At 47.7% G+C, this 14,083-nt stretch overlaps 2 protein-coding genes across 2 annotated transcripts in view; both read left to right on the forward strand.

Moving 5' to 3' along the window:
* The first annotated feature begins 693 nt into the window (after positions 1-693).
* Positions 694-5,320, forward strand: FPGT (fucose-1-phosphate guanylyltransferase). Its single transcript, XM_030495708.2, has 4 exons — positions 694-905; positions 1,007-1,174; positions 2,334-2,426; positions 3,390-5,320. The coding sequence occupies exons 1-4, from the start codon at positions 827-829 to the stop codon at positions 4,832-4,834; spliced, it is 1,785 nt and encodes a 594-aa protein (XP_030351568.1). The 5' UTR covers positions 694-826; the 3' UTR covers positions 4,835-5,320.
* Positions 5,321-11,289: 5,969 nt separating this feature from the next.
* Positions 11,290-14,083, forward strand: part of LOC115611963 (serine/threonine-protein kinase TNNI3K) — a 57,710-nt gene continuing 54,916 nt past the window's right edge. Inside the window, exons 1-2 of the mRNA XM_030495707.1 lie at positions 11,290-11,329; positions 11,952-12,060. Coding sequence (XP_030351567.1) covers positions 11,290-11,329; positions 11,952-12,060 — 149 coding nt within the window. The remainder of the gene's footprint in view (positions 11,330-11,951; positions 12,061-14,083) is intronic.

Consider the following 14,083-nt stretch of genomic DNA (forward strand, 5'->3'; position numbering starts at 1 on the left):
GTCCTGCTCCCTCCTGTGACCGCCGCGGAGCCGAGATGCGCCCCAAGCCTCAAAACGCTGATCTGTTCCACAAACACAGCCCAGAGCCATCAGCTGATCCACGTGGGACCAGCGTGTTGAGGCAGCAAAGCACTCCCAAACGGAGCCTACACACGATTTCTACAGCTTGTAGAAGTACAGATGATAGGGAAGAAACTCATTTAGTTAGCAGTCCCCGTTTGCAGTACGCGACCCAAGACAAAACACATGTGAAGACACACCGGCATGCACAACTAGAGCCTCGGCGAGGGCAGCCAGCAGGAGCCCCGTGTCTTCTGCTAGAACAAAATACCACTTGAAACACCTCTAACCCAGGAACTCAGACCACGGGAGCTGTTGAAAATAACAGAGAGGGGAAGGAAGCAAAGCACAGCGCGCAGGCGAAGTCAGTAGCAGAGCGGGAGAGCCCCTCCCAACCCGGCCCCCCACGCCCATGCCCCGGCCCGGCATCACCCCACGGGGAAGCCGAGCCGCAGAAAGCTTCCAACGGGTAGAGTAGGCGCAGGCACCACTCGGGCCGGCAGCCCAAGCTCACGGTGCCTCCAAAGCGCGTCTGCAGCAGAGCCGCCCCAACATACCCAAGCACCAAGCTCCGCGCCGGCGCGGCGGAGCCGACCCGGGCTAAGAGCTCCCGACCGACCGCCCCGCCCCGCCCCTCCCCGCCCGGCTCTTCCGGGTCGGGCGCGCCGGGGCCGCCTTGGGCCTCGGGCACAGCAGCAGCGGTAGTGGCAGCAGCACTAGCAGCAACACTAGGTCCTGGTCTCGGTCCCTGTCGGACAGCGCGGCCATGCCGGCGGCAGGCGAGCGGAGCGCGGCGCGGCGGGAGGCCACGGAGCGGCGGCTGGCGCGGTTCGCGGCGCTCCGAGGTGGGAACCAGTGGGGGCCGGGGCCCGGCTGCAGCGGGGCGCCGCAGGTCGGTGCTCCCGGCCTGGCCGCGCTGACTGAGGCGCTGCCGCTCTGCCCGCAGGGAGACCCGCCCGCCCCGGCGAGTTCTGGGACGTGGTGGCGCTGACGGCCGCGGACGCGGGGCAGGCACTCGCCTACCGGCAGCAGCTGGAAGCGAAGCTGCGCAGGAAGGAGCTGCCGCTCGGGGCGCGGTACCTCGTGTTCGCCGACCCGCCCGGACACAAAGCCGGTGGGTACCGGCCGCTCCCGTGGGAACGGCGCGGGGAGCCGCGGGGGGAGCCCGGAGTGACACCAGCACTGGTGCGGGGCACGGCGGGGAGCGGCCGAAGGATCTGTCTGCATAGCACAGCATCTTGTATGCTGCTGTATGGGTTTACAACTACCCGATATGCTAATTTGATATACTGATAGCCACATAATACGTAATCACGCTCGCTTTCAGTCAGGTGGAAGCAGGCTTTGTGCTTATGGAGCATGGCAGCTGCCTCCTGCAGAGCAAGGGCTCCAAAGTGCTGCAGAAGTGTTAATTAAGCCACAAGTCTAATGGTCTAAAACCATTAAATAGGATGTAGCTTTGATTCAGTTGTGCAGCTGCTGGCACCAGGGGTGGCTGTGTTTGACACTTTCATTTTGGCCATGGCACTTCCCGCTTTAATACCTGGGGCCCTGTCAGGGTGGTGTGAATGTTGCCTTGCCTGGTTCTGCCAAGCGCATCATACAGAATACAAGTAACACGAACTCATGCTTTTTGTAAATTAGTGCTACTTACTTTAACCTGACTGTTTAAATAATTTGAATGTCCATAGAATCACAGAGTGGAAGGAACCTTAAAACTCATCTTGCTCCAACCCCCTGCCACGGGCAGGGACACCTTCCACTAGAGCAGGTTGCTCCAAGCCCCTGTGTCCAACCTGGCCTTGAACATTGCCAGGGATGGGGCAGCCACAGCTTCCCTGGGGACCCTGTGCTGGTGCCTCAGCACCCTCACAGGGAAGGATGTATTTTAGTATTTTACCTGATGCGCAGCAAAAGCCTAGAAGAAAGTAGTCTGAGTGTCCATAACATCAACCTGTAATTCTTCATTCCTGCTCACGTTGCTGTAGAAAGAAACTAATCTCAGCAGTCTGTCTGCGGTGTAGAGTAACAGGCAGAGATTGATTTTCAGAAATGTAGCAATTTTAAGTTCTAGGAGCACATAAAAACATCCCAAACCATTTCCTCATATCCCAAACATTTTTCCTGATATCCATATTGCAAAAGTCAGCAGTGCTGGAGTTGTGGTTGGGTTGTGTCCAATGCTGGGGGTGCTCAAAGGGCAGCTGGCAGGGAGAGCATCGAGCTTCTCAGAGAATTGCTTTCTGGCAGATACTAAAATACTTTTTCTTTAGGAAATGGTGGATCAACTCTTCATGTTCTTCAGTGCCTGGAAGACCTGTATGGTGACAAATGGACATCTTTTATTGTGCTGCTAATTCATTCTGGTAAATTCTGGTTTACATTTCACACTGCAATTGTATGTGATTTGAGTAATATATTAACACATGTTCTTCCCTGTGAGGGTGCTGAGGCGCTGGCACAGACTTTTCCCAGAGAAGCTGTGGCTGCCCCATCCCTGGCAGTGTTCAAGGCCAGGTTGGACACAGGGGCTTGGAGCAACCTGCTCTAGTGGAAGGTGTCCTTGCCTGCGGCAGGGGGGTGGAACTGGAGGAGCTTTAAGGTCCCTTCAACCCAAACCAGGCTGGGATTCTGTGATCTGGTTATTTGAATTTAGATTGCTAGTTGGAAGATACCACTGTCACTTGAGCATTTCTTCTCCGTACTTGCGTTGTTCGATCAAGCTGTGAAGGAAGAAGTGTAATTCGGAGTGTCTGAATTTAGCTGCTGCCCTGAAATACCTCATAAGGAACATGTGGCCCCCTTGGGGCGACCTAGAGGCCCTTGGTACTACGGGCAGGCGGAGCACTCGCCACCTTATCCAAGTAGAACACTTCCAAAAGGGGCATCAGTTTTGCAGAGCAGAAAGGAACCAGGTAACATGTCCCCTGCCCAAATCACTGCTGCTTTGCCTCGGCTCTGACTTAAAATTCCCGGTGGGTGTGGGGGACTTCCTTATTCTCAAGCTAAAATCAGGCATCATTTGCTTGCTTCACTTGAGTTACAGACAAGTGGCCCATGTTCCAAAGTAAAGGCAAAATGAAGTGAACCACGATTGTAACATAAGTTATTTAAGGCATGTTAAATTGTGGGCATCAGGTCAGATCTGCTTTGAGAAATGTTTGGAGAATGACTGACGTATTCTTACATCTATAATTTTTTGGTGCGTACTCAGTATATGACCAAGCTGGGCTTTAAACCCTTGTGCCTACATAAAATAGCTGCAGAGGTTTAGCTTTTGCTCACGTGCACAGTGTCTCTGTATAACTAAAACTGTCCTTTTCCTCAAGGCGGTTACAGTCAGCGTTTGCCCAATGCGAGTGCCCTTGGAAAAGCTTTCACAGCTCTGCCGCTGGGTGATCCCATGTACCAGATGCTGGACCTGAAGCTGGCCATGTACATCGATTTCCCCAGCCACATGAAACCAGGAGTTCTGGTTACGTGTGCGGATGACATTGAGCTGTACAGCACTGGAGTTACAGAGACAGTCACGTTTGATAAGCCTGGATTCACCGCCTTGGCTCACCCTTCGGACCTGACAGTGGGGACCACTCATGGAGTGTTTGTTTTAGATCCAGCCAGTTTTTCAGGAAAGGGAGGACTCGAATACGCGTCTTGCCATCATTTCCTGCACAAACCTGCTGTTGAGACCATGCGGCAGCACGGGGCCGTGTGTGTGAGAGGGAATGGTTCTCTGCCAACTGCCCCTGGAGACCGCGGGGACTCGGAAACGGGCTCCGAGTGTGTGTACACAGACAGTATATTTTACATGGACCATAGCACTGCAAAGCGACTGCTGGCATTTTATAAGCAGATGGGCACTCTTTGCTGTGAAATAGATGCTTATGGTGACTTCCTCCAGGCCCTGGGACCCGGAGCCACGCAAGACTACACCACAAACACAAGTAGCATCACAAAAGAAGGATCACAGTTGGTAGAGGTGCGGCAGAAGCTGTACTCTCTCCTCAAAGGAACTGCACTTAATGTTGTAGTCTTAAGCAATTCCAAGTTCTACCACATTGGAACTACTGAGGAGTATTTGTTTCATTTTACATCTGACAGCAAACTGAAGTTTGAGCTTGGATTATTGCCTGTGGCCTTCAGCATCTTTTCTGACAGGGCCTTGCCTCAATCAGCGAGTGTCATGCACAGTATACTGGAGCCAGGCTGTCTTGTAGGACCTGGATCCATCATCGAGTACTCCAGGATTGGACCCGAGGTCTCTGTAGGGGAGGGCAGCATTATCAGTGGGTCAGACATAAATGGGAAAGTAGATGTTCCTTCAAACTGCTTCCTGAGCTCACTGAGTGTAAAAGCTGACCATGAGGTGCAGTACGTGAGCATGGTGTTTGGTGTGGAAGATAACTTGAAGAGCAGTGTGAAACTGCTGTCAGACATCGGTTCATTGCGGTTTTTTGGAGTCAGCTTGCTGGAGTGCCTGAAGCTCTGGGGTGTGGAGGTGTCGGAGCAGCTCTTCTCCAGTGAGAGCACAGGTTTGGGCTTGTGGACTGCGAGGCTTTTCCCTGTCTGCTCCACGCTGGGGGAATCGGTCAGCGTGTCACTACAGATGGTGCGTTCTGTGCAGCACATGTCACCTCTCACATTGCACGGCTTCAGGTGCTTATCTGTGCAAGAAATGCTCAGCTGCAAAGAGGTGGGAGACATGATGAAGTTCAGGAAGCAAATTCACGATGAAATCCATCTACGAAGGCGAAAAGAGAAGTCTGATCTGTAGAACAAACAATGCTTGAACAAATCGCCGGTGTTGGTTTGTGAATGGCTGGTACTGCCCAGCTTGTGAAAATCATAAGAGAAAAGCACACAGATCTTGTCTCTGATTTCATTAGAGGAGGAATAATGAAACTGCGTTAGCAGCATTGTTGTAGCATGACATGAATGATGCAGCAAATGCAGATAAACGGTTCTTCTGACGAGAGAAGTACTGAACTATTTCAGATCTCTGCAAACTGTGATTGGTGACTCTTCCTGGGGTGCACGTTACTGTGTTCTATGGCCTTTGTCAGGAAGAATGTGATACAGAACTGGTTCATGGAAATTTGACTGAAAACTGCTTTAGAAGTTTTTCAGAGTAGACTATTAGCTGCAGCAACATAGCATGATGTAGCAATAACTTGTGTTTCTCTCTTTTCATGCTGTCTTTATACAGTGATGTGTCAGAGAGATACAGATACATCTATTAAAAGTACTTTTTAAATCCAGACATCCTGTCTCAAGCATTAATAATTTTCTTTCTCTATTGGTTTTGTAATTTTTTTATACTTCCTTGGTTTTCATCAGAGGAAAAAACTTTGCATGAGGGGTCGTTCTTTCCTTTGGGACTGGTAACATTGGGGTCAAAACCTGGCATCGAGGCATACTGATTGTTTTGGGGTTTTACTGTTAGTTGTTTGGAAGCTGGTAGTTTGACTGAGCAGCTCGCAGCTCTATTAGCCACAGGTTCACTGATGTGTGCCACAGGAAACCCTGCATCCGGTGTTTCTCTGAACTGAACTGTTGGAATCCTTGGAGAAGAACTTCTGCTAATTTCCATGGAGCCACACGTAGCACAGGTTTGCCCATCGATGCTCAGTGCTCACACAGACCAGTGGAGCAGAGGACAGAGGCTCTCTGGTGTGAGTGGTACCACAGCACACCTCCAGAGAACACATGGGGTCTGTTGTCTCATCCCCTTCTCCATCCTTCACTAATAAAATGTCCTCTTGCTCCTAGTTGAGGTGCCAGAGATCCAGCTCCAGACAGGTGAGTGTGATTTTTATACTCTGTTCTGGCCATTTCATGCTGGTTTTTGGAATGTGCCATGTATTCCATGGTGCAATTTGACTGCAAACACACACATCTCTTTCTCTTGCATTTGTGTATGGGCTTTCATGTTTTATTGAATGTTTCGGTATGCTGACTGAATAGCACCTTTCTTATGCCACCTCCAAGGTAGCAGTGTAATATCTCCTGAATCTTACCCAAGCTGGTTTAGCCTTCATCAGGTTCCTTCCTCAGTGATAAAGAAACCTTTCAAGAGACATACGATTTTTCCTGAGGATCTCCTGAGCAAGAAGCAGCACAAAGGAGCGAGTTATGGAGGTCAGGAATTGCTTAGGTTGACCTCGAAGGAATAAGGAGAATTTCAGAGCAAATAGAGGTTTTAAAGATCATTCTAAAATACTAGTTTAACAGTGGAAAGAGCAGCAGGTTTGAGAACACTGAGGTTCAAGGGAAACATCTGAAGTCACAAAGTAAAAATAGTCATAGAACTCAGAGCGTGGAGTTGTGGTTTGTGCATTATCCCATCTGCAAAACCTGTGTTAGAGCATACAGAACATCTTAGGAAAAGCTTATGTTTGATACAGATTTTGCATCTTCAGCTGGAGACCAAACTGTTCCGAGAAGACTTCCCTGGTGGTGGCTTTGCTGCCGGAGAAGCTTTCTGGATGTTCAGTGACAGTGCAAGGGAGTTGCATTCTTTTAACATGATTATTCGCTTTAACTGTTAGTTGTGTTTACTCTAAGTTCCCCAAGTCCCACGTGTGGGTTTCAGAGCTTCAGGCGGTCTGGTATGAGGAGAAAATGGGTTTGCTTCCGAGACCTAAGTAGTGGGGAAAAGTGATGAGGAAAAGCAGTCTGACTGAACAGCCTGTGGGAAGTGTTTTTGCTAGATGTGATTGAATAGCAGCTGCTATGGTCTTGGAAGTGGTGTTCCTTCCAGGAAGAGAAAGGATCTGGAGTGGAATCCTGGTGTCAGCAGGCTGCCCCAGGCTCTCTCAGTCCATGGAGGGCACAAGGAGGGGGAAGGGGTATGTCTTAGAGTGTTTCAGAGTTCCTGGTGTGCTGCTCCCATGTCTGTCCTGCCCGAGACTGCTCCAACCTACTGACCCAGCTGCACCCGGGGTGGGTCAGAAACAGGTACTCGTGTCCCTGCAGAAAGCGTTGTCCTCTGGGATGTTCTGTCCTTTGCTGTCATTCCTTAGCCCTGCCCTGGTGTCGGAATGACCCAAGTTCCTGTGAAGTGGTGAGTGTTGCACCAGAGCTCTTCCCTGTGAGGGTGCTGAGGCGCTGGCACAGGCTGCCCAGAGAAGCTGTGGCTGCCCCATCCCTGGCAGTGTTCAAGGCCAGGCTGGACACAGGGGCTTGGAGCAACCTGCTCTAGTGGAAGGTGTCCCTGTCCGTGGCAGGGGGTTGGAGCTGGATGAGCTTTAAGCTCCCTTCCAACCCAAACCAGTCTGGGGTTCTATGGTTTGTATGTATCCTTGATGGCACGTTTGAAAAATAATGTCTATTTAGGGACTGGGTAAATCTTTTGCAGTGATTTATGAAGCGTTTGTGGTTTTCAGCTATAACAAATTTAGCCCTTACAAGAAGAGCTATGTTATAGTGTGACCAAATCTTACTAAAACCCAAAAGGCTTCAGCCTGGACGCTTCCTGATGACAATGATCTCAGGTTGGTGTACACAGTATCTGTGTGTATTCTATTCATGTTGCATGGTACAAACTTCAGCCCATCGTTTTCACAATGTGCTGTAAAGGTAGGTGACAACAATTTTCTCATGCAACCAGCTGGGATAATCTTGTCCCAGGGGAATTGAGAGACTTGTGCAAGGCCATGCCATAAAATCTAACAGCAAGATAATAGTAATTGTGTGGTTACTGGTTTCTAGTATCAGATTCTGATTTATGGCATCCTGGTCCAGGGATTCCCTCCAGTCTGAGCAGTAAAGGATGCAGTGCTCCAAATGCCTGTCAGGCCAGAGCAGGAGGAACAGGAGCATCTGTTGAAATCTGGAGTCTGGCTTTGATAAGGCTCCTGAGTTTCCTGGCTGGACACAGTTTCCATACAGGCCTCTAGACCAGTGCCTAGCTCCATCTCTCCTGAAATGCATCTCAGGCTGGTACAATCTCAAATAAACCAAGATGAGTGTTTAATGATTTTATTCATGTCAGCTTGCTTTATTTAATTAGGTTTGTGTAGTGCAATAATGGGCCTCATAATGAACATCGTCTCAATGATTTCCCTGAACGCTTTGGGAGCATGCTCTAATGAACAGGGATTTAGCCCTTCTGTGTGTGTTACACTGTGCAAGTGGAGAGGAGGGTTCTTTCAGTCACCTTTTGGGCAGGAAACTGAAATCTGAGGAATTAGGCCCTTAAAAGAGAACAGGAGGGAGGCGGCTGGAACCAGAGCGAGCAGCTGAGAGGATCTGTGCCAGCAGGACCTGGGGGACCAATGGAAGAAGGTGAGCACCAACAACCACCCGGATCCACCGGGAGTGTCCTTGTCCTGGACAGGCAGTTTGCCTGGGCTGGGATCCCCAGGCAAGCTTGTTCCTAAACCCCTGGTGCAGCAGCTTCACACTCTGATCGCTGCACACATGGAACATGAATCCTGTGCAAACGCCACTGCAGTGTTGTGAGAGCAGAACCAGCAGCACTGCTGTATACATGCCTTTTAATCCCCTCCCAGGGAAGCCATGGGACCACCTGCTCCTTATCTGGGCCACGGAATTCATAGAACCATAGAATCATAGAACGGTTTGGGTTGGAAGGGACCTTAAAGATCATCCAGTTCCAACCAATTCCTCATATTTCATTTTCATAACGGTGCATTTTCTTTTAGTGCCCTTTGCATTTCCTGTGACAGGTCAGAATGTCACCAGAATAAATAGAAATGTATGGGAGCAACTTCCCACCTCCCAAAGTGAATGGCAGGTATGGGTATCTTCTAACTAACTTGAAATAAAGACCAGCTCAAAAGGCTTGATCCTGTAAAGCCTTCCCGTGGAGGACACTGGAAATCAGAGGTGGGAAAGGAACCCTTCACATGTTTCTCTTGCAGGATTGGACATCTCAGCGGCAAGTGCCAACCATGAAACTGCAGTGAATCTGCTGAACAATCAGCTAGAGGCATTTGTACAGCTCAGTGTTGTGTGACCACTGCAGCTGAGGGCTCTGCTCACTGAGAAGTGCTGCTCTGGCATTGTAGTGCTTCTGGTGCAGATGTGGATTAGAACTGGCCCAACAGAGCAGTTGTTCCCTCCTTCTGTTTTGCAAACGCTCTGCAAACAGGCTCTGCAATTACTCCTTTTGTCCTTTTCTCCCCCTGTTCTCAGTTATTCTGCAGCTGCCTCACAGCTGGGGTGTGAATGTGCAGAATTCGCCTGGAAGCTGCTTTCATGGTGTTGCGTTGGCTCTGCTGACTGACTGGATGATCCTCCTGTGCTGTAGCTTCCAGAGCTCTCCCTGAGTGTCCATAGGAATGAATCTTCACGCACACAAATGTATGCAAAAAGTGAGGAAAATATGGCATAAAACTGATGGCTTCTTTTTGATAGATTTTCATGAAGTAGATGGTACTAGAATATAAACAACATACAAGGTATGTAAAACAAGTATACCAAAAACAAGGTATTTGCTGCTTTTAAAGCAAATAATTTTATCTCTATCTCATGGAAATTTAATGCATTTACTTTATAAAGCTGTTGTATTAAAATGTGTTTTCTGTGCAAAAGTGAACAGAAGTTTTCCTGGGTTTTGGAGTCTGTCCTGTCCCTGTCATGATTTGCTTGGTCTGGATGGAAGAAAACTGTTCCTCAGGCATCCAGGAGCACCAGAAACTATTTTGTCACTTCTACATTATTTTTCCTGGTATTTCCCAGAATCCCAGCCTGGTTTGGGCGGGAAGGGCCCTTAAAGCTCATCCAGTTCCAACCCCCTGCCACGGGCAGGGACACCTTCCACTAGAGCAGGTTGCTCCAAACCCCTGTGTCCAACCTGGCCTTGAACACTGCCAGGGATGGGGCAGCCACAGCTTCTCTGGGCACCCTGTGCCAGCGCCTCAGCACCCTCACAGGGAAGAGCTTCTGCCTCAGAGCTCATCTCAGTCTCCCCTCTGGCAGGTTAAAGCCATTCCCCTTGTCCTGTCCCTACAGGCCCTTGTCCAAAGCCCCTCTCCAGCTTTCTTGCAAGCCCCCTTTAGGGACTGGAAGGAAAACAATCATCGTTTGGCTAATGATGGCAGTGGGAGAGGAGATACCTCCCTGGGTGCTGCATCTATCACTTGGGTGCGCATCACCAGTGCAGTCGGTTGCTTGGCAACTGGATGCGGAGGATCTGCCACCAGGATGGTTCCTTCTTGCAAATGTCTGGTTGAGTATCTCAGAGGTATTGTCAAAGTCTTCTTAAACACATCCTGAGTTTGCATGTAGACCAGTGCAAATAAAGGGATGAGCTCGTGCTGTGTCAGGAGCTCTCAGAGTGCGGGTTTGTTTACAACAGGATGCAACATGGTGAGGATGTGCATGTGTGAGTTATATAGACTTGTCTTCTTGCCTGAAATCCTTCACTGATAAAACTACTAACTTCAACACAGAGCAGCTGCCAAGGTCAGTCAACACACGTTAAATATAGAAATAGATATATACACAGATACAAATATATAAATATTTACAAATCTATGAATCTATATCTGTGTATATTTGTACATGTATATATGTACCAAATACAATTTTGAAAAGCAACAGAAGGAGGAAATGAGACACCTACAGAGACCAGTGTGAACCCCACAGCTGGCTGGGACAGTAGCTGTGAAATAGTTCATTCCATTTGGTAGAAAAGGGAAGGAAATGGATGTGAGGAGGGTAGGCTGTGGCTGAGCAGACCTGTGCTGAGGACATTCAGTTTGTGTGGGTGACAAGCAGGTTATTCTCCTTCTAAGCAATCTTTCACCATTCTGAAGCAGAGACTTTTGCTGTTAGGAGTTGAGATCATCTCTGGCCTCCGCAGAGTGGGGACCTCAGCACCTCTTGGGGATCCTGGAAGCACCCTGGGGAGTCCGCTTCCTAAATTCCTCTTCCTCTACAGAGCTGGTAGCAAGCTGCCGAACTACCCACCTCGACACCAGCACTGGGTGCTGAGCAGGTGGAAGGAGATGGTTTTGTTTCTGTTGAAACAGGCATGGGTGGTGAAGGAAGCTGAGCAGGTACCAGCGTTGTTTTGTGCAGCTGACCATCGCACAGGCTGTTTCTCTCCCTGTCATTGTTGCATGACATTCCACTTGGCACAGGGTTTATTTTTAGCCAGCGACTATCAAAAGCATTTTTCAGGAGGACTGTCCCTGCTCCTGACCAAGGAATCACGTTACTGCGAGAGCTTTGCTGAAACAAAGAAGATATATTGGACAAATGGGAAATTACAAGTCTAGACCAACCCAAACTTGCACTGGTAATGAATGCTGCTTTTTTAATGCTGTCTACCAAACATTCATTTGTGAGAAGCAAATGGTATTTCAGGAAATAACTCATTAGTAATTTACTCTTGGGTTCAAGGCTGTGGTATTGTATTGTTCTTGGTTTACAAGAGAAAGGCTTAACCCAAACTGCGTGTACAGCCTGGGAAAGAAGGCAGAAAGCCAGTAAAGTAGATTTCTTTAGGAAGATCATATTAACTTGGATTATTATGTTGTTTTAGCTTGTACTTCATTAGGAAAACCTTTAAACTTTCAACTCTTTTATGCTGTGTGTCTACGCTCAGATTTAGGAACTAAGAGCTAACAAATGCAACCTAAGGTTTAAGTTTGCTCTTGCTCCAGTTAGAATATTCCTGGTAAGGATTCAGATGTAGTAGTTGTCTGTGAAATCAGTGTATGTGTGTCTATATTGGTTGCAGCAAGAACAGCTTACTAGCTGCAGTATTTAAAGTTCCACACTTCAATAGAAAACTATAGGAAACTGTGCAACTGGGTGTTTAAACATCAAGTGCTTTGGTTACTAGGACATTATGGTTTGAGTTCCTGGGTTTGATGTGTTTTGGAGTGTTTTATGAATTGGGGATTTTTTGTTGGCAGATGAATGGAAGAAAAAAGTGAGTGAATCCTATGCTATCATCATAGAGCGGTTAGAGGATGACCTGCAAATCAAAGAGAAGGAGCTGGCAGAACTGAAGCACGTTTTTAGGTAAAATACTCTGGTAACCCTTTATTAATTTCTTTCAAAGGAGTATCTGCCATTAAACTGCAATTTCAGTTTCAGGTGTTTCCTCATGGAAGGACTTTGTCATGTACAAATGCATGTTCTTTAATGTCTATTTCTGGGACTATGTCATTATAGCTCTGAGCCAGAGTCCTGCAACACAGTGCCAGAGGTAGTGGCTGTTAGTTACTGATGCCAGCATCTCACAGCAAATGCCTATATACTTGTGTAAGTTAGTCAGCTCTAACGGGCTGTTGAACTGTGTTGGGTATTTCCTAGTTCTGCTGATGTGTTTCTTCAGGCAGGAATATTGCTGAAATCACAGATTTTCAACAAACACAAGCACGTTATCTTCTGAAAGTGCCTTTCAAGTTCATGTTTGTAATTGCTTTCTCAGGGCAGCGCTTGCCACCAACCAAGGTCACCCAACGAGGTAATATATATTTATGTGCTCATTATCTGAAAAGCTGAAATGCAGAAGCCACGCAGCTCAGTGACTGTGAGGACGTGAAGATCATGATCAGGTGAATAATTCCAGACATGAAGCCCCCTTGGAAAACCAGGGGATTCTAATCAGAAATAAATTACAAGCTCAAAAAAGCCCAACTGGTCTCATAAATCATTCACTGTGCTCACTGCCAGCACAATTGGCACTGATGGAGCCTGGGAAGTGAAAGAGGACATTGGGCTTTCATGCACCACTTTGGCTGTGATCCATTAAAGTACTTCAATACTTGCCTCATTTTAAGCCTGTTTAGTAGTAAAACTAATATCTTAACAAAGTGGAGCTAGAGTTCTCTTTATTTTAGATAAGCAAAACATCTAAGTGTATGGTAACAGTGCTCAACTCCTGCGTTAGGCGTAAGAATAAATAAAACCCAAACTTTGAGGTTAGCAGGCATTGGCGGTACAGCTTATCAGTCTGTCGTAGGGCCCCATCTAAGTCTCAATAAGATGCCAGCCAAACTCTGCTTCTTACATAAAGAGCACTGCACTCCTTCACCCATGGCTATGAAATCAGGTTTTGTGAGTATCTGAAATCCAAACATGGCCAGTGTTAAAAATCAGTCTTGACTATATGAAACCTGTTCTGCAGCAGCAGTGGCTATTTTGGGAGCACTGCTCATTGCTGAAGCAGCAGAGGAATTCATAGTTTTTCCCCATTATTAAACCAAATTTGTTTATTCAAAAGATTTGGGAGTGAGAACATGGGTGGTTGTTGGAGCGAAGGCAACGCAGGGAGTTCACCCGGGGGAGATGAAATCAGAAGCTGTTCGAGTCTCTGCTCTGGAAGGTTTAGAACATAAGCAGAGTAAAAGTGACGCAGCCTGGCAGTGAGCTGCCGGCACCCCCCACCATACCCACTGCACTCAACGGGCATCTGTCCCGTGCCACAGAAAACCCAACAGTTGCAATAGTGAGAAGTACATGTATAAGTAGCACAGCACGTGTCAGGGCCTGGGTAAAAGCTGTCCCTGTTATGTTCCTGGAGCTCGGAGCTCTGAGTGCAATGGTTTAACTAAAAATACACCCTAAAAATGAAAAGTTGGGATTTTGTTTTCCTAAACTACGTGATTAACTCTTAAGGGAATGAACTAGGAGGGCACTGAGGTAAAACCAGCCCTGAGTGGAGTCATTTGAGCAAGTTTTCCTTTTCAATAAGGGCCTTTTAATCACAGCTTTTAATATATAAAACTGTCCTTGCAATATTTTCCCATGAAACCATTATCATTTTACCTGCTCGTAAGAACTCAAAACATGTTCAAATCGCACAGCATTAAAGAAGCAAACTGAAACTTTTTATTATATTTCAATCTGGGAGAAGAGGAAGATTTCAGTATCCAGCTTAAGGAACTTTCACATTCTGGAGGTTAGAACTGTCTCTTTGTCCTGGGTTCAGTGTTACAGCTGAACCCAGGACACACTTTCAACATAAACCCCAGAAAAATGGGGTGGTTCAACATTTCTAAATGAACTTTGTCACTCTTCATGAAAAAGAATTGGAAAA

This window comes from Strigops habroptila, chromosome 8 (assembly GCF_004027225.2).
Source record: "Strigops habroptila isolate Jane chromosome 8, bStrHab1.2.pri, whole genome shotgun sequence".
NCBI classification, from domain to species: Eukaryota; Metazoa; Chordata; class Aves; order Psittaciformes; family Psittacidae; genus Strigops; species Strigops habroptila.

Bases quoted from the DNA above. Each gene is read 5' to 3' on its own strand.
- FPGT (XM_030495708.2), top strand. From the start codon at position 827: ATGCCGGCGGCAGGCGAGCGGAGCGCGGCGCGGCGGGAGGCCACGGAG. The intron at 906-1,006 runs GTGGGAACCAGT...CTCTGCCCGCAG, and splicing joins GCGGTTCGCGGCGCTCCGAG to GGAGACCCGCCCGCCCCGGC. The intron at 2,427-3,389 runs GTAAATTCTGGT...CTTTTCCTCAAG, and splicing joins TGTGCTGCTAATTCATTCTG to GCGGTTACAGTCAGCGTTTG.